The sequence below is a fragment of the Drosophila albomicans genome, chromosome 3 (genome assembly GCF_009650485.2).
Source record: "Drosophila albomicans strain 15112-1751.03 chromosome 3, ASM965048v2, whole genome shotgun sequence".
Classification (NCBI taxonomy): domain Eukaryota; kingdom Metazoa; phylum Arthropoda; class Insecta; order Diptera; family Drosophilidae; genus Drosophila; species Drosophila albomicans.
In genome coordinates this window covers 23,458,546-23,484,389 of record NC_047629.2, presented here as the reverse complement: position 1 = coordinate 23,484,389, position 25,844 = coordinate 23,458,546, and the positions used below count along the sequence as shown (strand labels likewise).

At 37.7% G+C, this 25,844-nt stretch overlaps 1 protein-coding gene across 6 annotated transcripts; it reads left to right on the top strand.

Annotated features, from left to right (window-relative positions):
• The first annotated feature begins 1,219 nt into the window (after positions 1–1,219).
• LOC117567782 (ion transport peptide) lies at positions 1,220–25,677 on the top strand. 6 transcript variants are annotated; one of them, XM_034247992.2, is made up of 4 exons: positions 9,058–9,200; positions 11,416–11,729; positions 21,715–21,932; positions 22,941–24,114. In XM_034247992.2, exons 2-4 carry the CDS (start codon positions 11,709–11,711, stop codon positions 23,080–23,082), a joined length of 381 nt encoding a protein of 126 aa, XP_034103883.1. In that variant the 5' UTR covers positions 9,058–9,200; positions 11,416–11,708; the 3' UTR covers positions 23,083–24,114. The 6 variants fall into 6 exon arrangements, with proteins under 6 accessions (XP_034103884.1, XP_034103885.1, XP_034103883.1 ...); XM_034247993.2 differs by lacking the exons at positions 9,058–9,200; positions 11,416–11,729 and adding an exon at positions 1,220–1,286; XM_034247994.2 differs by lacking the exons at positions 9,058–9,200; positions 11,416–11,729 and adding an exon at positions 4,998–5,968.
• Positions 25,678–25,844: the final 167 nt, after the last annotated feature.

Genomic DNA, 25,844 nt, shown 5'->3' with positions numbered 1-25,844 from the left:
GTAAAAAAAACATAAACTGAAAAAATTTTAAAAATAAGTGAATGTTATTCTTAAAGCTTTAAATAAAATATATAAATTCGATAAATTTTGGTTTTGCGTACGAATTTGTTAATTTTTGCAATTATCAGAACAGAAAACAAAACAGAAAGAAAATTCGAAAACCATTCTTAGGTCTAACTAAAGTACTTGTCTAGAGCTAAAAAAATAACCTTTTCTTATTTTTAAAATTGATTCAGTTTATGTTATTTTCAATGTAGAGTCTCGCACGGGACAAATTCTGTCATGGAATTACCCATATATAATATTAAGCATACAAATCATAAAATATGTATAATTTATTGCACCTCTATATTTTATATATATGAATAAGAATGACTGTATCAGTATACATCCTAACTGCCTGTGAGTTCAATTATAGGAGATCGTATTGTATCATTTACAATTATAATTATAATTTATTTTTAATCCATGTAAATAAATTACAACCAAATGAAAATCAATTAGAATGTGGGTTTTCATCGGATCAATCATAGAATTTTAACTTTAGATTTATTAATTTTTTATTGAACATATTGTAATTCAGTTTTCTCCAATAAAATTCTTTGGACAATACTAGCTTTTTTGCAGCTAATTATTTAGCTAGTTGGTAAAAAGCAACAGCTCCAATGAGTTATCCTAGAGCTGGAAAAAGTGAAAGGATTACAGTGTGTCGAGCATTTCAATAAACGCATATCGATGTGCATAATGAGGCGTCCTTGGCAGCACCAAGTGCTTGTTTAATGACATCCTTTGTGGCGTGTTGTCAATTGGAGAGGCAACTTACGCGATGAATACTTCTGTTTCATCCTGTCGCATCCTTGGCTGTCCTGCGGTGACTGCGACCATAAACATTAGCACAAGTGATAAGAGAGTGTGTGTGCATTCTAATCAACTCACTATCATAATCGTAATAATACTAATCGTAATCATAAGCAGAGAAGACAGCGACACAACAGAAAGACGAATACAATCTATAATTTATACAGCTGTCTTGAGGGCGCTTTGTAATCAGAGGCAGAAGCTGAGGCAAAGGCGGCGGCATGCAAAAAGAAGACCGCAAAAAAAAAGGCAAAAAGAGACGCCCACCTCCTCATCCATTCAGCATCCAAGTAAGAAATGGCGAACGAATCCGGCTATATAAACCGTGTGGACAGAAGGTTCACCAAACATTTCGGCACAGTTTGCAGAACCAAACGGAGTTTAGTTTACACCAAAGCAGTCGCAACATTCCCAACAGCAGCAAAATGGTGAGTACGAGTGCATACACTGAGAGAAAAGTCACAAAAAATACTGTTCGGTGAGAATCTCAAAAGCAACTCTCAAGATTTTTTATTTATTTTTCTGGATAAAAAGTTTAATCACCAAATTTCAAAATATATTTAAGCTTCCACGAATATAGTCATCAAATTCCAGTCTTTACAGTCTTACAGTTAAAAAAAAAATTGAATTTACGAACACACAATATGACGGATTGTATTATATAGCTATAGTAACTAGGTTGTCGACTTTACTTCACAATTTATATATATACTTTATGGCATCGGATATATTCTTGTTACGTACTTTTCCAGTTGTTACTCTGCTTTTCTTACGTTGTATAACTATCAACAAAGTATGGTTACGGGGACTCAAAACCTTAAATATAGTACAGTGTTTTAGGTTTTTTAAAAAGTTATAGAAGTACGATTTTGTACTAGAAACGTTTATTTACTTAACAACGTAGTTTTATAATTTTAAATAAGATAATTGTGTATAAAAAATAATAAAAAGCTTTATATCAATTTTTTCAATTTGTTAATTTATATTTATTTTATGCACAAGATATGCACATTTATTTCTTGCTTTACAGCATCTCAACATTGTTTTCCAAAATTATATTAAATAGAACTCCAATTCAATGTTTAGTGAATCTCTAAAGTAATATCTCTACTTATAATTTGTATGCCCAAAAATGCTTCAAGTGTTCATTTTTGGTTTAGATGTGGCTTAAGATCGCCATTTTTCTCGCTGTGTGCGCAATGCGCATAGATCTGAAAAGTACGACTAAGTTTAGATCAGTTAACCACAGTGAGACAGACTGCGAGTTGGCCAATCAGTTGGCGGCTTTGCCAATGCTATTTATAGCGCACATTCAAACGGGTTTACGTTAACAAAAAAAAAAAAAGAGACTAGTAAATGAAAAGAAAAGGCCAACAACTACAGAGAGCGATCTATAATTGCAATCGGAATGGAAATGGAAATAGAAATAAAACTAGAGATGTGAGACATGAGATATGCAAGACGAAATTGAAGGGAGGGGAATTTTTCAATTAAAAGATCAGTTGCTGTTCAGATACTATATTTATGTAAGGTAATCCAGTTAGTTATTTAAAATAAAGCTGAAGCTGAAGCTGAAATGCTGTTAGTTAGCAAGTATTTTGAATTGAAGCTCAGCTCTGGCTAATCTATATTTATGTTAGACAGTCAGTAAAACGGTCAGGCAGTCAGTCAGTCAGTCGGGCGGTCATTCAGTTAGCTAGTCACATAACTCTCTCTAACTAAAAATGTTGCTTTCTTAAATGACAGCAGTTCTATCTGGTTTGGTTGGTGCCTTAAGTACCCATCACGGATCAGAGTCACGAATTTATATACAGCAGCTACAGCTATATAGTAGCTATAGCTATCGCACTGCAAATTCATCTTGCTGTTTTTTTTGCCGGGTGACCTTTGCCGGTCGTCTGCCTCAGTCTCAGCCTCAGCCTCTGGAGACTGCGGCTTGTGTTTGACATTTCCTTACAATGTGTACGCCCGACTATTTAGTATTTATAATTTGCGTGTGCGCTGCTCATTTAACCATAGTATATGTACTAAAAAGCACATGAGATAATATACATCTCACTAAGAGAAATTAGTAACAAGAAATACGGCAATTAACTCTAGTTATTGCAGTCAGTTAGTCAGTCAGTCAATCAGCCAGGCAATAAGTTAGCCAATTGCGCAATCGGTTTGCCTATTGAGTAATACGCAAATGTCTTGTCTTGCCTTGTCTTGGACTTGAGCTTGGATTTAAGAGCACTGCTCATTAGCATTATTCCAATTCCTCATTGTTGTTGTTGTTGTTGTTGTTTACAAACTGATATTGCACTACATAGAGTCGAGCCTGGATAATCGCTGTTATATTATTTAGCTAGCTTGTGTCTGGTCGCGGACAACAACACGTTTGACAGCTCTCGCTCTCCCGTTAAGTGAATCACACTTGTGCCACATTACAAGTTTGTTGACACGCTGACGTATACGTAATATACATATAGCGTATACTAACCACATTTTCCATACATTACAAACAAAATATACGCGCTGCAGGCCAAAGGCTCAAGCGCGCATTGCTCGTAAATCTAATTCAAACAAACAAAAGAGGCGTATTATTTATATATAGAATCTTTCTACAGCCACTGACATTTTTACTGCATATATATTGTGTATATGGATATATATATATACAAATATATATGGCTTTTACTAGGCAATGCACGATTATATTTAAGTCCGGGGCTGCGTCGTCGCCGCCAAAACGGAAACGGGTAATAATTTGCGACGCAGCTCGACAAAAAAAAAATAACGAAAATGAAAAACGTTTTACATTTTACACGGAGTCCGGACGAGCTTCAAGAGTCGTCCAAACTGGAGGTGGAGGTGCTGCAAGAACTGCCTGGAAATATACTTTACAAACGCACACTCACACACATGCAGAGGTGAGCAAGAGAAAACGCTGCTTCAGTTTTGAATACCCTTTACAATAAATAATCCGAAGCAAGTATTTACCCTTGTTGCGTTTTCTACATCGCCTTTTGCAGTGTATACTTTTAGGTCAATCGCTATCGTTTATCGGTTATCAATCTGCTGCAGCAATGTCGCTACTCACGGATTGAGTTGCATTTCTGTTATCGATATCGGCACCACGCAGTTTGCGATGCGAACCAGATTCAAATGAATTTCTTTTTTTTCGTACGCCATAACTAATAGTCGTGAATGCTCTACTTTAATTCATGTGCCTTGCTCATTTATGCTCGCGACGCGTTTTATTTTGGTGAGTGCGAGCGAATTACAGTTTACATGCTTCAATTTCAATTTCAATTCATGCATTTGTGTGCGTGCTGCTACGCAGCCAGTGGCGTAGTTGCCAATAGGGGGCGCACTTTATTCTTATCGTACATTAGTGAGCTTCCTTTGTCTGCATCTGGGGCCGTCTCTAGACCCCATTAGAGGCGCGTGTCTCGCTGCCAATGCATTGACCACAGCTGCACACACATTCACTTCTATGTATACAGTTATCACACACACACACTGTTAAAAGGGGGACGACGGGCAGCATTGTCTGTCTCTCACACATACAGGCTGTTGAGCAACGCGTTTGCGTGTGTGTGTATGTCAGAATGATCGTCCATGTTCCAGTGCTCTGTGTGTGCTCGCTCAGTGAGCCCAACATTTTGTCAATTCATTTTTTGCATTTAGTCTGCTTTCGTTGCTCTTATGCGGCTTGACAATTTTTTTGCTTTTCATATAAAAAAGAATAAAGATTTTATAGTCATTTCCTACGAGTCGCGTCTTCGTCGCCTTGGCATCTAGATATATACATATATATATATATATAGATATTGGCATATATATGCATACAAATGTATATAGTGTACAGCCAATTCTATATGTGTGTCAACAAAACGTATTTGTTTTTGTGCATTGCAGATATGTTGCTCACTTGAAATAATATTTACTAAATGTACTATACATAAAGTAAATAGTGAAATTAGTTGAGAGTGACAAAACGTGAGAATCGTGCGGCCCTTGGCCAGGGGCGGACTACATTTTGTATACACATGTATGCCGCGTATCAATTATGTGGAAATATATTTACAAAGATACATTCATATATGCATGTGTCTCTTTCTGTGTGTGAGTGAGTGAGTGAGTGTGTGTGTGTGTGCTGTGCATATGTAAGGCAATTTCGATGCCCTGGCACTGAATGTCACTAAACGCGCCAACCACTCGCATTGCGTGCGAAATACCCCGCATCCGCCTCTTCGCTTTGTCTCATCCTTCACATCCAGCTCACAAGTTACACCCTGTGTGTGAGTGAGTGCGACTGTATCAGTCTGTGCTCTTTTTGTGCGTGCGTATTAGTGTGCGTGTGAGTGGAGATCAGCTTTTGCTGTCGCAGTCGCTGTCGCAGCAGAAACCGCACGTCAAACAAACAAACAAACAACAATTCACATTCATTCATTGCGCGTCGGCTTCATTGTGAACGATAACGATTGTGATTGCCGCCGCCGCTGGCTATTATCGTCATTTTTGCTACGCACTCACATACAGAGAGCGCGAAAGAGAGAGCAGCAACAGCAGCAGCGAGGAAGAAGCTGCAGTGAGAGTGAAATGAAGATGGGATTATGAAAAATAGCAAAAGCAAATATACAAATTGTACTTATTTGACTTTCGTGTGTAGTGAGTGAAAGTGCATAAGTTCACTTTGGTTGTTGTTGTTGTGTGTTAATTGTTGGTTGCATTCGATTAGTTTATTTGTGTTAATCAATTCATTGGCCACGCCCACATATGCCGCCTAGGCCGCATCAACGCAACGCACAGAAAGACCTAACAAAAATCCACACAAAATGGCGATAAATTCAAGCGCCAGAGAAACGCCCAAGCGTAAAGTTTGAAACAACAACAACCAAATCAAATAAAAGAAAATACAAGAAAAAAACCAAACAAAACAACAAAACGAAAAGTTGACGACGAAATTTATGCAACGAAAGTTTTGCCGAAGCCCGCCCAGCAGCAACAGCAGCGAAAGAGAGAGAGAGAGGCGGCTGATAGGCCGATAGGCGATAAGTGTGGCCAACTTCTTGTGTGGCCAAAGAAACCCAAACTCGGATCAAACTCGAAAGAAGCGCCTAAGGTAAGCGCAAAGCAACAACCACACTGCACCCCACTCACCGTCTCCCTTCCACTCCCACGTTCAGATGCTGATGCTGATCTCGGCAATATTTGCATATTGTTTGTAGTATGTTTGTTTGCCTGTCTCTTCTTCTTCGTCTTCTGACCGCCGTACGTCCGCCCCCCTGACCGTTGTTTGTTTACTTTCATCGCACACCCTTTTTTGTGCATTTGCATTTCGCATGGCAAGTTCAACTTCTGTGTTTGCATGATTTTTGTATTTATTTGATTTGTGCTCTCTGGCCCACTTTGAGGTTATTAACATTGAAATTGAAGTCCAAGCGTTGCCGCATTTAATAAATTCGTCCCTGTCCCTGCCCCAGCGCTCACATCTCGTTTATTTACAGCAGCCAAATAACAAATATAACACTTTTCACTTTTTCTGCTGCTGCTCTTGTTGTTGTTGTAAAGAAATTGTTACAAGGTCAATCGTTTGTTGTTATATTATTATTGTATTTGCCCGTGTACTGGAATATATTTCATATCATTTTATTTCCATTCAATTTCCACAACATGACGCGGCACCTTTTTCTGCTGCGAGGGAAGAGTGTGTGGAAGAGGTAGAGAGAGAGAAAGAGACAGCGCTTGTACTCGCTTGCTGTAATTTCCGGTTCCGTTTTGCGCGTAATGGGCGCCCATCTGTGTGAAATGTTTGATTGTATTCAATTTAGAGGCATGGGAAACAATTTTTTGTAACGAGTTTGCAGCTTTATCCTCAGTTTGTAAAGCCTAAGGAAAGGAACTGCAATTCTTCAATGTCAGCAGATAAAACTGAAACTGGCGCGAAAAAGTTCACTTCCGCTTGACATATTTGGATTTGGATTAATATTTATAATACTCGGATAATTCATTGATTTATTCAATATTTTCCAGTTCCTTTTAATCTTATTTAAAGAGTTTTAGTAGATTTATTTTGTAAATAAATATGGATAAATCTGAAAATCGGAATCTAAAATTCATCAATTCTTCCCGTGTTATTTCAATTACGAATAATTCAATACCCTTTTTTTTAAGATTACAATAAGTGAATAAAGCATTGCTAATTTTTCATACTTTTCTTGGAATATTGGGAATTGTGTGATGTGAATTTTATAGTAAAGAAGTTCCCTATGAATTATGATTTATTTGATGAAATCGATCGATAATGAAGCTGTTAATACTTAGAAATGTAGTTCACAAGTAATTAAAAAAAATTAAGTTTATTTTTTTGCACACTTCTGGGAACAACTGGAATAATTCAGCAATTGTTTCAGAATAATTAGAGAGTGTGCTGACGACAATTGTGTGGTTTCTCTCACCCCTAGAGAGCGATGCATGAGTCATGTCAATCAGGTCAACTATCCAATAATCTAAACGAGACGCAATCGATGCCCATATCTGAAGGCGTGCTGTAATTGGTTTCGTAGTGACGTTGTTTGAATTCGTAGTTGAAGTCGTAATATAGAATGATGATTTAATTAGTTTAATCGCATAGACGAAATCGTAAAAATGACGCTGCGATCTAAAGAACGGAGTTCGAAACTAAACCATGTGGTGATATTTACGACTATAACCCTCATTCTATTATAATTAATGTTTATTGCGAGTACCCGTTTAATTATATATTTATGTTATATGACGATGTACACAAAGAGAAATATTAGAACGTTACGAAGACGATTTGTTCTCAGCAAAATACAATAATTTATTATAATATATAGCTAAACTTGATTAAATAAATTTAATGCATATTTGTATTTGTTTAGCATTGTATATTTATTATCTATTTCTGGCTTAAAGTGATTCTTAAAACTTCCAAGAACCTTAAATGTTAATTTTATTACGACCTGATTTTATTTTCAAATTTTTCTAAGAATTTTAAGTGTTAATATTAATTTAAGTACAACTTGAATATTATACAACTGGAATTTAATCGGAAATTTTTGTCTCTGTGTTTTCATGTCGCCCACATGCAAAACTCATCCACCTGTGAGTTGGTCTTGATTATGGCAAATATTGTGGGGGCTATCGATTCGTGATCAGCTATATTTATGCCGTTACTGTACGTCTAATTAGCAAGAATTTCACACATGGGGTTGAAGGGGGCTGTTAACCATATGCAATTGTTCATACATTCGCCACACATTATTACCTTTTATTTTTAGCCACAAGTTGTGTTGTTGTTGCTGTTGTTATTGTTGGAGGCAGTTCCGGTTGCCAACATTGTACATTATCATCGTGTGTGTGTGGTTTTTGGACACTTGTAACGTGCCCTAGGCACTTTCCATTTGGGAGTAAATATTTCCCCTCACTTAATTGCTAGATTGTCAGATAGCTTAGAACTGCAGAGTGATACAACTCTCACTATACCCTGTACAAATCAAATTACATGTTTTCTCTGGTATTAAATGAGCCTAAATGTATGCTACGAAAAATTAATAATTAGAAGGATAAATCCTTAAATGATTTATGGTAATGTAACCAGTGACAATGTAATCTCCCGCTACCCACATTTACAGGGTATCACAATGGAACTTGCCCCGACACAGTGATTGTAGTTCTGTGGCAATTATATGTTGCAGTAATTGCCAACGATTGGCAATTAATTGCATCAGCAACGCCAAGCAACTGTAGTAGGAGCCTCGGGGAAATCCACCGCAGCAGAATAATACAAAACAATAAATGGGATCCTCAGAGAGACTGAACGTATGAGAGAGAGAGAGCTAGAGGGGGCGCAAAAGTTACAGTTACACACAGTGCTTTTGTTTTGCCGGCAGCAACAAGTGGCCCAAAAGAGCGCAGCACGCACTCGGAGAGCGAGAGAGTGAGAGAGCATAGCAGATTGTTACATTAACAGCGCTCTGTTAGGGGAGCGCAACATGTATCTCAACATGTGCCCAAGCTCTGTGCATAGCATTGCATATGTTGCTTAGGAGCAATAAAGCAATCAATAAAGTGCCGTGCGCTGTTAAGTTAACAGAGCGAGCGACATAACAGACTTGTCGTCAGTCAGCAGACGGCAGCCAAAGCATGTTGCAGAGGTAAGAGGGTCGCTCTCAGAGTTTCTTACAAAATTCAGTATAAAAAACAAAACCGGATTCCGAGTGCAACAGTTTCAATTTGAACATCGTGGCGAGCAGGTCGTTTTCGAGAGAGACAACAAAACTTTTGTGGCATAGTTAACGAGATATTCTCAGTTTTTTCGAAGATCATATGTAAGCAAGAAGCAACAAGTCAATTCGACAAAAATATTTTAAATAAATTCAACAAAAAAATAAAACAAGTGGATAAATTGAATTAATGTGCTAATCGAAATCAACGCAAACGATTCTTAGAAGATTGTGAAATAAATAACAATCAAAAATGTTTAGCGTTATTTTTAAGTTTCTCATGAATATAAAAATGTTAAATATTCATATGACGTTAAATAACGAGTGTGCGGGACAGCCTTAAACAACTTTTTAGCCAACAACAGTCGTCACCAGTAATTAACGAAATTATACAAAAAGCATATACAATAAAAATTAAAATAAGTCATAAAAGGAAACAACAAAAAATAAACACGAAGCCCCCAAAAAAAAGTTTATTTCTTTCGAATTGTGTGAACTGTATGTGGAAAAGTACCGCGTTAAAAAAATAAACGTTGATGTCTTGTGATTGTTATTATCATTATTGTTTTTTATACATTGTTGTTACTGATGCAATTCAACAAGTCAAGTCAAAAACGAGGACACACCACGGCAAAACTGTTGATACCAACAACAGCAGCAGCTGCAACAATAAAAATAAGAAAAATACCAAATTTCAAATGTCCAAAATATACCACAATGTCTAAATACCAATTGCTGCTTATCACGCTGCCTTAATCTGTGTGCGCACTGCGCGTAGCGCAGGTCGCTCTACTCAGTCTCTGCTGCAGTTAACGAGAAAGGGACTACCTGCTGTGTGCCTTTCGCTCTCCCTCTCCCGGTTCTTCTGCATCGTCACAACAACTCGTCACTGTGTCGTCATCTCATCTCGATCTTGATATCCATAACCAAATCAATGCCGACCGGCATCTCATTTTTCTCTGTGTGAGTGTGTGTGTCTTGCGCCCTTTTCCATTGTTGTTGTTTTCGCATTATGCGGCCACCTTGCACACACACATTCACAAGCACTCACACTCTAACAACTCTGCACAGACCACACACACACGCACACATTAATGATGACTTTTTGAAGCCACGTTTCCTTGTGGTCTTGTTGCTGTTGTTGTACATTTTTGACATTGTTTCTCTTCTTTTTGGCTGTTGCCATGAGAGGGTGCGCCAACAGCAGCAGCAACAACAACAACAACAATACAAGCGCAGACAACTTTCGTTGATATTTTGTTGGCGATGATGTCATAAGTTCTTATTGGTGCGTGGAAGGAAGGCAAAAGAGCGTCTTGAAGAGGGACAAGGATAGGGATACGGGACGGGGTTATGGGAATGCGAATAGTGGCGAATGGCAATGGAATTATATGAATTTGTTATTTTGAAATATATCAAGCATTTCCTAGAAATCCAAATTGTTGGCGCGTTTTGTCAATATATGTATGATGTTGTTGTTGCCGGCTGTTGCTGCTGCTGCTGCCGCTTGCAACAGGAAATATGTATATGTACATGTATTATGCTGAAAAACAAACACATACAAACATCACATGCATACACACAGTCTGCATTTGTATTTATTTTTTGCACGCAAACACTTCCGACACTTTTAATGCAGCGAGCGAAACGATCAGACTGGCTAAATAAATCAACATCAGCATTAACCAACAACAGCAACAACAACAACTGTACACAATAAGAGCAAAAGCAGCCATGTGCAATCGCCCTCTCGCACTCCCACTCCCTCCACAGCTCCATAGCCGCCTGTTTCTGCCTCTCTCTCAGTCATGTTCGCTCCTTTGCTCTCTTTGCCCACGCTCTCTCGCAAATGCAGTTGCTCTGCCGCTGCTGCAGTGCAGTTTGTCCGTTAAAACGTTCAGTGCATACATATGTATACAATGTAAATGATTTTAATCAATGGCGTTCATGTCGACGTCGACGCTTACTCATATACTCACACATAGACTTACCATTAATAATAATAAACGAAGAACGTACGATCATATGAAGCACAACAACAAATGCTTGCAATGCGTATTTAGTATTGGAATGGACACTCGTGCATATTGAAAGAGCCACGACAAGACATTCCAATAGCGAAAGCAGCCATTTGTAATAATTGTAATAAATGCAATGTCGATAACACGCGCAATTTTTCGACTTATTGATGATTATTATCGCCCAATTAATAAATCTTTGACAGCAGCTAGACGAAGATTAGTCGATCAAGCAACAATATTTGTATGTAAAACACTATTGATAATAACAACGCAATGCTATTTTCAATTTTTTCCCATAGAAAATATAAATATAAGCTGCGGCAAATTAACTTAAACAACAACCAAGCGAAAAGCCAACAAAAAATTAATCAAACTGTGCTAAACGAGTACTTAAGCCGAGAAAACAGAAAAACGGCGTCAACGAACACAAGTACTTAAAACAAAGTAGTTAACCAAGCAAACAAATTAGCAAAGATTTTATTTGTATACTTACAACTAATAACAAATAACGATAACAACAACTAAGCAACAGAAGCGGACACAACAAAAGCAAAAACACCATCAAAAACATATACAAAACAAAAATATCGATATGAAGAAGCTGTCACAAAATGTGAGTATTAATCGGGAATCCCACACTTGGCTTTTGGGGGAGGGAAAAGTAACGAGAGGAGGGCGGTTATTTTTTTTTTGTTTAATTTGAACAGCATGTTCTTCCAAGAAATCCAGCAGCATCTGAAATGGTGAAATGCATTTTTTCAAGTTCAGCGCCAGAAGAGAGAACTCGAGAACAAGAAACTCGAAATGGACGTCATTGGGATCGAATGTGAGTGTGGCATGTTAATGAACTTGAAAAGGCCATGATAATGATGAAGTTGCACTTGATGCTGCACTGTTGCTGATTGAAATGCAAACAGAAATTGAAATTGAAATTCGAATGAAAGTGCAACGTGCCTCAACAATCGAACCAATTGATGCAAAAAGGGACTTGCAGACGTTAAGCATTCACTTTGATTACTGATGAAGTCTGCCAGCAAAATTCTTACTATAATATGCTATTTTTTGAAAAATGTAGCATTGTTTCGCACACATCTTTCCTTCCACGCGCCCATTCACTATCAGTCTCATCCATATATGGATACATATGTACATATATGTATGTATGTCTGAATAAAGTAATGCAAAATTTTACTAGAAATTTCAATTGTCTTCAAAGAATACGCATACAATAAAATTTTAGCTTTAAAGGTTTTTTTTAAACTTGGACTGTCCTTGCATTTTGGCTCTTAGCCCTTGGCTTACAAGTTCGAGTCGATTTCGATTTTCTTTTGTGATCGCTAATTGCAATCGACGATAAATCATTGCAACTCTGATTTGGGCACGCGCTCGACATACCGTCACCCATCTTCCTTCACCTGCTGCACCAATTCGCTCCCCCTTTTGAGCGTCTCATCCGTTTTGCTCGCCTAATTGAAAAGCAATTGTGCCTCACTCAAATAAGTAAAGGCATATTGTTGTTTTTTTTGTTTGTTGGTTCCTGGCAGTCGGCAATCAAGTGGACTCTGATTGGAAAACAGTGATCGACCGAAGCACTTTGAGGTTAATGTGTATGGCCAAAGAAACTTAAGAAAGACAGAAATTGGCACGCTTTGATGTTGCCAATTGAAAAATGGCCAGCAATGCCAGCAACAATCCATTTATCAAAGCACATACACAATGCTCATATGTTTTTCATATTATTATAAGTACACAATCGTTCGCTATATGTGCCACACACACACACACACACACACATTCATACAACATCTGCCAGATGCAGCCTCTGACACTCTCAAAGCAAAGCTGTTGACTTATTTAGCAGCAGTTCAATGCCCCATAAAATACACGAGTCTGTTTCTCTCTCTTTTTTTGGCATTGTACTTAGCTGAACTCTCATAATCTTCATAATTATTCGCATTGTAGTTTTTTTTTGTTTTCTCTGCGCTTTGTCGCCATTTTTTCCATTTTTGTCTAGTCTGAAGGTCAGAGCGAGATGGCTAGCTTAGCGGGTGGTGTTGATCCTCTAAGGCGAAAAGGTGATAGCTAATAGCGATAGGCGGGGGAGCTTGGAGCGTTGCCAGGTCGCTGCAATTAGTTTGTGGTATTATCTTATCGTCAAATATTGCATAATCTCTTTGAATTTTGAATCATGGCCAGATCAAATCAATTTCAAATTGGCTGATGCAACAATTTCTTGATTTTAGTGTATTTATTTTTTATTTCTCGAGTATTTTATGTCTGCCATTGCCATCAACATTTTTATGGTCTGCGCATTAAATTGGCCTTTAATGGTCGTATAACAGCAATTATATATACATATATTTATCTATATATCCATATAGTTATGCTGCCGAACGAAGCAATTAAGTGATTTTTATTATTTTTATTATTATTCCACGTCGTCGCACTTTGGCGTTGTTCTTGCTGTTGTTGTTCTTATTGTTATTGTTGGTCGTAAACATTGAATGCGTTCTTATGTCAGCAGGCAAATTAAATGTTGTAATAAGCCAATAAAAATTAACGAATCAATTGACAAACGGCCATTAAAACTTGCCAAGCAACTGCCGAAAAGGGGGCCGGTCACTCCAACAATAACAACAACAACAACGAGAGAACAACAACAGTTAAAAGTTTTCGCTGATAAAGCGCAGCAACAAATTGGCAATCATTACAACCTAAACTCCCCTTTTCAACTAGCTGACCACAACAACAGGTTACCAAATAAGCCGCACACAATTTACAAATGTTAATGATTGATTTTGTGTCATGTAATCGCTAGCAAACTAGTTTTCAGTTTGTTGTCATTTTTCAACTTTAATTGACGTCAAGCCGTCGACTCTCCTCCTTCTGCGCCCCTCTGATCTACCCCTTGGCTTACCAATGTCTTGGCCTTATATAGTCGCACTTGACGCTTAAGCGTCACACATTTCTTCCGTCCTTGGCCGTACAATATTAGCAGCAGCGGCATGCTTAGCTCTCTGATACCCTGTAGTATTCCCCAAAAGTATGCTATATAAAATCCGGTAGCCTTTAAGCTTCAATTGGTAATTTTGAAGTAATTTCAGCTTGCATGTCTGCTGACAGCCAAGCAAAATTACCATGACTCGATACCCAATCGAAAAGAAATGTACTCGAATCGATTGAATTTGTGTGCAACTCTAGGAAAGGGGGTGGGAGAGAGTGTTGTACATATCTGGCATTTTTGGAATGCAAACAAACCGCGTGCAGTTGGCATGTTGTTTGTTTGCCTGCGCTGTTAATTCTTCGTGTTTTCACACGTTCAATGGCCATTTATTGTAATTGCTTTCTTGACGTGACTCATTTTCCATTTCCGCCATTTGACATGACTCTATATAATTTCTATACACATATTTGGCATTTAGCTTATATCAAGTGATTGAGGCATTTTCGAATTCGCTATTTGCAGAATTAGGTCGCCATTTTGGCTTGCAACTGTTGAACAACCGTTGAGAGCGTTTACACCATGCATTGACACTGGTCAAAGGAAGTGTGCACACTGGTCACACTGTTACGTTTGCATACTTATGTTATGCTCATGTTAAGTCGCTGTTAATGTGAACCATCAAATTTGCATGCCGATCGCAAAATGTTGTCGCCATCGTCGCCGTTGTCGTTAATCAGCTTACGAATGAATATTGAGCGTGAGCCAAAAATAAAAACCGCATTTTGTGTGAGGGAAGTCAAGCTGCGCCTAATGGGGCTATATAGAGTGTGTGTATCGATGCTTAATGCTTAATGCGAATTCAATTCAAAAATGCAAACCAAAATGAATATCAATAAAAACGGGCGCAAAAGTTAATGATGTGATTTATATGCTTTTTTTAAAAAACAACAGAAATTGGCACAATCAGTGGCTAAAGCTTGAAATATATTGTATACATGCTTTTGAATATATTTGCAAATAATTTCCTCAATGGACTTGTTTCATTTTCATGTACAGTGAAACCTGTGACACGCTTCCATCTCTTTTTCTCCTTCTCTTTCTCGCTCTACCTCGCAGCACTATTCGAAACTCGTATTCGTTAGATTATTCATTTGAAAAAAAGTATAAAAATAAACAGCAAACTAGACAAAACCAGTTTTCAATTCTCCATGCAAACTGCTCAAATTGTTTTGCTTTCAATTAAACTAATAAAATGCCAATTGTTGTAATACAAGCGTACGTGTGTGTAGTGTGTATCTGTGTGTGTTATGTGTCGCCAAACTGGCTGGCAAAACTGAATTCCATTAACTAGGCCTAATGCCAAATGCCTGGCCAGCACAACGCGGCGTATGCGTAATAAGAACAACAGCAGCAGCAGCAGCAAAAAAAACCTGTAATTTATATAAATTGCGATTGGTTGTTGTGGTCAGTCAACGTTTAACAGAATCAGTTCCAGTTCCAGTTGCATTTGCAGTTCAATTAGTTCCACTTTCAGTTGCGGCTGCCTTCAATGCGCGAGAGATGCATTTAAATCGCGCTCAACTAGTTTGCTAGATGGCTCGATGCTCGTTACCGTAATTGATCCACATAATTGGTTATTCATATGCCGTAAATGTTGTTGGGCAGGACTAACTAATGGTCAACTCTCTTCTCGCTGGCAAGCAAAACGTAAAAGAAAAAGAAAAAGAAAAAAAGAGTGCTTGTCAAGTGATTTTATAATGCACATCACGTATACGCCTGGGTGTTCCACTCTGCATCTATAATCACAAACACAGACATGCACTTGCATGCATAACTTGGCTGGGTTCGGCTCGAGTCGCTTGGCTGACGCTAGCAACAAAAACAACAACAACAACGACGACGACAGAGATGCCTCAACAGCGATGCCAGACTTGCTGTCGTCGCCGCCTCTCACAAATGTTGTTGTGCATTCGACTGTGTGTGCGTGTATGTGTGTGTGTGTGTGTGGCTGATAAGAAAAAGACAACAGCAGCAACAGCAATAGCAGCAGCGACAACGGCAGCCGACGGCAGCACACAACAGTTGTCTGTTGAGTGGCAACAGTTTTGCGATCTTCAGTTTTATTTTTGTTGCCAACAAAGTTGATTGCTCGCGCGGGTGTTTTTGTTATTTGTTTGTCTCACTCACTTCTTTGCTTCGGCTTTCTGAGACAACTCAACTGAACTCAAAGTTATTTTATTTATATTTGTTGTTTGTTTGTTGTAGCTTTGTGTAATACACAAGTTTCGTCGTCGCGTTGTTTGCTTATGATTTTCATAACTGTTTGAACAGCACTTTTTTTTGTGGGTCTTGCGTTTTATTTGTTTGTGATTTGTTAGTAGACCCCCCCAAAAAAAAGCAGCAAGAGTGTATACTATATTTATATTTGTATTTTGTATTTGCATTTCGTCGTATTTGAGTTGACTTGGTCCATTACGAAACGCGTGCAACTATTAATCTTAATCATACTAATTGGATACAAAAAACGCGCACGAGCAGCGCAGCGCAAAGCAGAAAGCAGAGAGATCAAAGATTAATCGCAAAGATCGGCAATTCAGCAAATCAATTGAATCGCCGCTTCGCCATGCAGCAGCAACAGCAGCCGCAGCACCATCAGCAGCTCTATGAATGTCGCAGTGCAGCTGGAAGCCATAGAAAGGCTCATCAGCAACAGCATCTGTATCAGCAGCAGGCGGTAGGCAAAATGAGCGAAATTAATACACATACACATACTCTTAGATGAATGGTGTTAAACTAGCATCACACACACGCATAGGCAACTACACATGTGGACATGCAAATAGGTGTGAAATTTTGTTTAGTAGGATTTTGAGCACTTAACATTTCAATTGCAAAATTTGATAAGATTTCACAGTAGACAGAAAATTAGATATCTATTTTAGAACAGTTATTCAATGGGTATTAGTTTTATATTTAGAAATATTATTGCGAATGAGATAACTAAAATATTTTAGATTAGATAATGTGTTTGCATATCAAATAGCTGTTTACTTTAGCCCAGCTTAATCATAATTTATAAGCCTAGTTAATTATTCTAAGCATTGTACTTAGAAGCATTAGTTAGTATATGAAATTAAAAGATAATTGTTAAGTGATTTCATTTTACTGTGTAATATAATTTAAGTAAGATAACGCTTTAGTTAAGTTAAATACTCTGCTTCTGTCATTTCTTTAGCTAAAGCTTTTCACCTTATAAAGACCGCCATAATCGATATAGTATATCGAAATCGAAAAAAGGTCACACCTATCTGGGTGTCCACAAGTGTAGCTGCCGCCATTTTGCAAATGACTTACTGCTGTTGGTTTCTCGTAGTTTGTAGTTGTAGCGCTATTAATTTAATGCCAAAGAGAATTTAATGCATATTAAATTGCATATTAAAATGCGCTTGCCACAAGGGGAGTCCAGTTTCACGAAATGCAAATGCCGCATGTCTAGTAAATTAACAGCACCGTTTAACGCAGGCGCAACAGCCAAGCAGGCAACAGCAGCAACAACAAAAACAACAACAGCTAGCTAGCATAGGCATCGAGTACAAAAACAACAATCGCTGTGCCAGTTTATTTGGTACCAAGCAGTCTCGCCATGTGGCTGATTTTTTTTTTTTTTTTTTTGTGTGTTGACTGGTTGTTGTTGTGGCCATGGTACCATGCAGTCTCGAGAGCCGTTTTAGCATTTAAGTGGGTTGTTCAAGCAGTTGCCACATGACATCCATCTTCCAAATCAAATTTACCCTAGCAGAAAAAGAAGCTGATTTAATATTCCAGGTGTAATCCCAATTTCCAGCAGCTTAACATTACAGAAGCGAGCGCTGTTAAAGTCATGCTGTGAATGTGAATGTGTCTTCGCTTCGCAAAAGTGCACAAGGTTTGCGAGTAACTTAACTGATGATGACTGCAGCAGCTTTTGCCATGGTTGCGTAGCCAAGCGTTAAGTTTATGATGGAACATGTTACTTACTTAACACACACACACACACGCACACACACATATGCAATAAATGTGTATTTGTGCAATTGCATTTGCACAGTTTTGCAGGCATTTCATTGCCAGTCATTGCCAATTTCGCAGTAAAGACGCCATAAAATACAAGATACATTTCTTTGCGATAACATACCGACATGACATATCAAATTTAGGCGCCCCTGATAAGCCAAGCCAAGCAGACAGGTGGACTTTTCGCTTAAAATATATTTATTTATATTTATTTAACAGCAAATCGGTTTATGGCGGTGTGAGACAGTTTTGAGTGAGGCGGTCATACCGAGACGTTAAAGTGCTTATGTTAAAACTATTGCGCACAAAAGAATTCACAATTCATTATAATTGCTGTCATTATTTTTGGCTCATGACTTCATTCAATGTCGCCTGGCAGCAGGCGGCACACACACACACACTCACAGACTGAGAGAGACGGCAATCAAAATCAAAGTTGAATAGTTTACAATCAGGCAAATCGACTTGGACATGAAACATGCGCGATTCGCGCCAATGATTCAGTTACACACACACACACACAAACACATAATTGTGGTCTTGCCTATGTATGTATGTGTGGTCGTTTTTTTTTAATGCGACTGTATGTATGACAAGCAGACAGTTATTTAAATTGCTACAAAGCGCCATGCCGACAAATAAAATCAATTGGCAGCTAATCAAAGCACAATGCAAACAAATTGCCAGCACATGCTCCTCGAAGTCGATGTTTGTATCGATGGCGATGATGATGACGTTGTCGATGATGAAGTTTATCGACTTGAAACGATCGATCAATCGTTGTCGTTCCATATTCGCAATTCGAACTTGCGTTCGTTGGCTCCTGTTTAGTGGTCAACAGTGACGTCAACATCCCAGACAATGCGATAGGAAGAAAGAGTATAAAATTAAAGCACTTGCAGCTTACAGCTGCTGTTGCTGTAAAGCGCTCTTTTATTTTGGATGCCGCCGCCATATCGGTTATGCAATTTACGCGACCGGCAAAAGTGTTAAAAATAAATACAGCACACACGCACACTTCAGAGCCGAACTCGAACTCGTTCTCGAACTCTCGCTCAATGCCCATAAATCTTGCAATTCGAATCCAATTAGCGGGAGCAGCGAGCAGCAGCAGCCGCCGCCGCTGCGCAGCAGAGGTCATCGTGTGCGCTGCGTAATGCGAGACAGCAGCAGCTGTGCTCTTAACTCTCTTTGGCGCCATAGACGTAAAAGAAATACAAACAGAAGAGGGAGAAAAAAACAGATCTTACTTTACAGCTGTGACGTTGGCGTCACTTGAACACTTTTTCCAACACTGTCGCGTCATTTAGATTTTACGTGCATTGTAGTATGTGTATTTATTTATTTAGTATTAAATGGCGCTCACGTGTTGTGCGCGCGCGGCAGCTGCTAATTATAGTATAGTATTCAAATATGTCCGAAAAATATGTATGTACACAAGACTGTGTGCTAGAAATCGAAATCGAAAATGTACTTCTGACCAACTGGCAATAACATTCGGCCATTTGGCAACTGATTGATGAACTTTTCGACTACTTCGCCCATAAGCCATTGGCCATAAATCAAAAACGACGACAACAAAAATGCGCTCAACTTAATTGAAAGCATCAACAAGCCAATAAAAAATCAATTTAAATAAACTCACACACATAGGGACACACCCGGACACAGATACTGAGTGAAAGAGACAGAAAGAGCAAAACATTGAGAGCACGATCGACAACAACGACAACGATGCGGGAGGTGCCAAGTGAAATGCTTGTTAAAACTCATCATAGACCATGCCACGAGTCGACGAAAATCGAAAATATTTCAACAAATAGTATACAATATTTATTGTTGTTGTTGCTGTTGTCGCTCGTTCGAAATAGCGACGCTGTGTCTGCTTGAATTTTCATTCATTTTCACACTCACATCACAGACACATACACATACACACACCCACCAAAAGCGACGCAGCAGCGAAAATTTCACACAGCAAGAGCAGTGGAAAAATTTGCAATTTTAATCAAATTATTCAATAGTTTGGAATGTATGTCGACGCTGGTAATTGAAGCTGAAACTGACTAACTGACAGACAGACGGACTGACCACGCAAATTGATAAAATATGCAAATACAAACTAGAGAAGTATTAATTCATTTCATTCATATATATATTTATTTTGGGGGCCTGTCTGGCTTGACTGTCAGATGTTTACTTCATTTAACCAAGTAAACGCTCGCTTGAGTGCAGCGCGAATTGTTATCGAAGCTGTTATTAGGGTTGCGTTCTGAGCTAGGGTTGGAAAATACAGATTTTAAGTGCAACACTCTTGATTTCAGCAGTTTTTATAAAAATGGAATTTAAATTTGTACTAGTATGGGTGTATTTAAACACCAATAATAGAGTGAGAGGCCTTACAACTTTTCTACTTAGGCGTATACATAATATTTTTTTGTATAAACGGCAAATTATTTATCTTCAACTATGATATTTTGTGGAACTGAAATGCTCGCCTTCAAGATCACAGCAACTTATTTCTCACTGTGTAAATTAGCCAACTCTCGACACTTTTACAAATAATGCAATAAACATTGAAATTGTGCGCCTATTTATAGCCAAGACACGTCTGTGCCGCACTTGCAGACACCTTTATGAAGATGCCGCTGTTGCCGTCTCAGTTGTTGCTGTTGCTGCCACATGCAGATCGCAGCAGATGGCGGCGCGGCACTTGGCAATCGCACAGTTGCAACAACAACAAGAACGAATTGTGTGCGTTCTATATTTAGCGCACACTTTGCAGTTACAATTGCAGACAGTCACTATTTTTAGATACCTTGAACTACGAGTTACGAGTTACGAGCTACGATTTACGATTTACAATTCACGATTCACGATTCACAAGCGACCTCCTCCTTCTCTTCCTTCTTCCACTTTGATTGAGAGACTGCCTGAGAAAGAGACAGAGGGCAAGAGCGAGAAAGAGGGCGATTGTGAAGATTGCTCAGGCCGTCGACCACCCGTTGCGTGTGGTTGCGGTTTCAAGGTTCAACTTGGCCCATATCCACTTACCCAGTAAGCAGATAGCCCTCAACCATCTGAAGCTGGTCTTAATTGTAGCGTCTTCTCAGCGGGAGATAAAAATAGATAGCGACAAGCGACGACACGCAATTTGTGATATACTATTTATAAACTATTTCCGGTACTTGAGTCGCTTTAATAGCATCATCATTACACGGCAAAATGCCGAGTGAGAAAGCTAAAGTCGAGTTTCAGACTGTGAGATAATGCTTTTAATTTTTACTGTGTGAAATTTAAATAAAAATTTAGATTTGCGCAACACTTAGGAGTACTGTTACCAAATTTTCTTGATATACTGCTTATGGTTCCATGCCCTTAGCTGTTTAATCGAGGAGAATTAACTATAAGAAATAATGATACGAACTTTTATAGCTCTACTTGGTATAGTTCCAGAGATCTAGCTATTTATACAAGTTAAAGTTGCAGCCTTCTAGCTATTACATTTATTTTAAATTATCCCTAAACTATAATAAGCTTCTAATTCATTTTTGACTTTACTCGCTTTAATGACCATTTTATTGTTCTCTTTTATTTGTAGATGTGTTCCCGCAACATAAAGATCTCGGTGGTGCTGTTTCTTGTCTTGATTCCCATATTCACAGCGTTGCCACACAATCACAATCTATCGAAACGCAGCAATTTCTTTGATCTGGAATGCAAGGGCATCTTCAACAAGACTATGTTCTTCCGTCTGGATCGTATCTGCGAGGATTGTTACCAATTGTTCCGCGAAACGAGTATACATCGACTTTGCAAGTAAGTGTAATTTCATTTGTGAAGCTTCTCTTTAATAAGTATCAAAATCCCACTAATCAATCAACTTCATATAGCTAATGAAACAACATATCAACAAAAAATGTATCCTTTATCCATTTCCCAAAACTACTAGCCCAAGATGACATCCTCACTTTTCACTTAACAAATTCACATCTTCCAAAGAATATTCAAATCACTAGATAGAAAATTCTCCCATTGAATGTCCCTTACTATTATATCATCGGAACCCGGTATATAAAATTTCCTTCATCATTTTACACTTAAATTTCACAAATCCCAATTCCAACATAACGACGTCCTCAACCCCAACACAGGGTCTCCACATCACATCAATTTAAAAGCAATTCAAGGCGATTTATTGCCAAATTGCGGCGCAAAAAAAAGAAAAGAAAGAAATTCTTTCTTAAGTACACTTTGTTACCAAATTACCATGGTCAGATTTAAACGATGACCATGACATGGAAAGCAATACAGGAAAGCACTTTTTAAATGTAGAACACTCATTCTAGAAATAAGTATTTCTTGGAAAGAGAAACTATTTTCGTTTTCCGCTTGAGTTTATCTTCTGTTTGTTTTTTATCTAGCTTATCTACTTATCTACAACTCAAAATGTATCTATCTTATCTAAGTATCTTTGCTTAGTATCTGGCTGAAATCTATTCTTGTCTATCTTTGCTGCAGGGCTAATTGTTTCGCCCACGAAACCTTCGGAGATTGCCTCAAAGTGCTGCTCATCGATGATGAGGAGATTGTACAACTGCAACACTATCTCAAAGTCATCAATGGCTCGCCTTATCCCTTTCACAAGCCCGTCGTCTTCAAATAGATTGCTCTTCACTTTCATTTTCCCTTAATTTCATTTGTCTATACTTTCGTTTCGTTAATTTCCTATACTTTCATTACATTTTAATTTCTTATATTATTATTACGATTATTATGGTTATGGATTTCTTGATTTTGTATATTTTATTTCAATTGTGTTTTTAGGAAAGACTGCTTTGACTCCAAATGGTTTGGCGAATGCGTTAAAGTGCTTTTAACACCCTCAGAGGAAATAACAAATTTACAACATTTCATAAAAGTCGTAAATGGTTCGCCCATATCATTCAACATGTCGCCGGTTACATAACTCTCTTAAGTGGTAGGGTTACCACTCTGAGAACCACCAGCAGAAACCACCAGAAAAATAAACTACCCACAACATCCACACATCCACAATCCACACTCTACACATCCACACATCCACATACAATATAATACACAACAACAAGAGCAAATAGTTATGGAAGGAATTCCAGTTCCAATTTTGGAACACAAAACATCCGAAGAATCTGAACACAACAAGAAGAACACGAACAAGAGAACCAACAAATTAAATATTTAACGCCCAAATTTAATTCGTACTTATTTATTACTGTATGCTTTACAGTTTTTACTATAACTATGTGTTTTTTTAAAAACCCTAATTATTTTAATTAATTTATTGAAACGTTACGCGTTTGTTGTAAGTGAGGGACAGGGACATGGGAAAAATGGGAATAACGGGGGAGAATTAACGGGGATATTGTGTAAGAGAGTGTGATTACACTTCAACACTTACACACACACACAACACACACGGAGTAAGCGAGACAGCAATAGCGATAGAGATATAGAGAGAGAGTGGGGAATCGGGGGTTTCTTCCCAGTTTTGACCGCATACCCCGAAGCCGAAGAAGTATTTATTTATAAGTATTCTTAGCTTGTTTATTATTGCGTTATGTATGTAAAATAAAAGATCCATTGTTTTTAATATACTTATTTAATGAATAATTATTATTTTTTGTATTGTATGTAAACAAAAACCGAAAACAAAAAAAATCGTATCGCGTATTCCAAGCAGCATTTACATTTTTACATCAGAGGGCAGAGAACACAACAAAATACTGAAAAAATACCAACACTCACAGGCGACTCATATACAAATACATTAAACACATACATACACATGCACACACACACGCAACCCACAAGAACGAAAGTATTTTGCAAATGTATTAAAAAATTTTGTGCTATTTAGTAAAGTTTACCGTAATTAGCGTACAATTTGTTGGCAAAACGAAAAAAGCAAAAACAAAAAGAAAAACAAAAGAAAATATATAATCACGAGTACATACAAAAATATTTTAGTCTAAAACGCAATTTGTGCAAAACACAAACAAAACAAAAAACCTTTGGTAAAAACACGGAAAATCGAACAACAACAAAAAAAACGAATGCATTAAAAATGTAGCAAAAAAAAAGAGAAGAACAATATAAACATAAATGAAATATTTATGTAAAATGATGAACAAAACAATCGCTGGCTATTTGAGGGCATCCAAAATTGTGATAAATGAAATTAGAATGCGACACTAACCAAGGGAGAGAGTAACAAGCAAAACACAGAGAGAAAAAGCGCGTGAGCAACAAGTGCAGCAGCAGCAACAGCAGCTGTTATCGATGTTTGGCGCGTCTCCGACGCGACTAAAAACGCGCGCTTACCGTTTTTATTTTGTGGTACGTTTTCAGTTTAACGCTTTTTTTCATTTCCATTTTTGCATTTTGGTTTCGTTTTTTGACGAGTGCGTTTGCTTTTTGTCACCACTGTGCAAACAATATTTTTTGAACAGGCACCAAAACAAATCTTTTTTGAATTTTTTGTGGCTCAAATAATTTTGTCTGAGCTATGCTCCAACCAATTTGGGGCTTTTAAGCCATTTGCCGCAATGTTTGACTAATGCCGTTTATTTTCATTCGATAAAACAGGCAAGACTGCTTCGGATCACAATTCTTCAATGCCTGCGTTGAGTCGCTGCAGCTGCACGATGATATGGATAAATATAACGAATGGCGCGATACCCTGGGACGCAAGAAGTAAATTGATGGACGAGGTGACGACAGACAGGACACGATGACACGACGAGAGCTGGCATAATACGAGTACTACTTACATTACATACATATATACAACTCTTATACAATATATAAAAACACTTACTCTTATACTACGATGTGAACACTCACACACAGTCACATCCTACACACGACAACCGATAACAAGAGAGAATTATCGCAAAATACTTATCGATTAAGTACAAAAACGAAACGATAATGTTGAATCTTCAAATGCAAAAATGAAAACAAAAAATAATAACAATATTTGTAAACCTAACTAAATATGACAGTTTGTTTTTCGCACACTTCTCGCGTATATTTCTCGTATATTTTTGTATTGTTTTTGTCGTAAGTTTAGTTCTTCGAGCATATATAAAACGAAAATTCGATTAGTTCAAACAAAGGACAACTGTAGCACAGCAAAAGCAGGAAATTAAAAAAAAATAAATAAATAAAATGTCTGATGTAAATATTTAAAATGTTTCGCTTTCATTTGAAAGTTTTCAACATATACCGAGGTACATACATGTATGTCTATATATTTTGTAAATTTTTTGTGTATCATTTAAGCAGTTAAGTTAATTTGTTACGTTTACGTTTAACTTCTAATTCTAACCATATCTCTGCGAAGAAGACGAAGAAGAAGCGAAAGTTGAAATCATCAACAAACAAAACACACATATTAACCATAACCAGTAAACAGCATATTTCGATATTACATTATATGTACCCTAATTAATTTAAACTTGTTTGGATCTAGTCGTAAAATATAAATAAAAACTGTATATTTCAAGTGAAAAGCAGCGACCAAGTTTCAATTCATTTCGAAGGGTACTATAACTATGCTGATCAAAATCTCCCCCAAAATTTTCCATGAAATACAAATTAAACAATTCAATTTAAATTCTGTGTCTTTTGATAATGCGAATTCAACCGGATATTAATCCGAAAGCTTGATAACGAGAATCGTCAAGC

Bases quoted from the DNA above. Each gene is read 5' to 3' on its own strand.
- LOC117567782 (XM_034247990.2), top strand. From the start codon at position 16,684: ATGCAGCAGCAACAGCAGCCGCAGCACCATCAGCAGCTCTATGAATGT. The intron at 16,795-21,714 runs GTAGGCAAAATG...TTTTATTTGTAG, and splicing joins ATCTGTATCAGCAGCAGGCG to ATGTGTTCCCGCAACATAAA. The intron at 21,933-22,940 runs GTAAGTGTAATT...TTGTGTTTTTAG, and splicing joins AGTATACATCGACTTTGCAA to GAAAGACTGCTTTGACTCCA.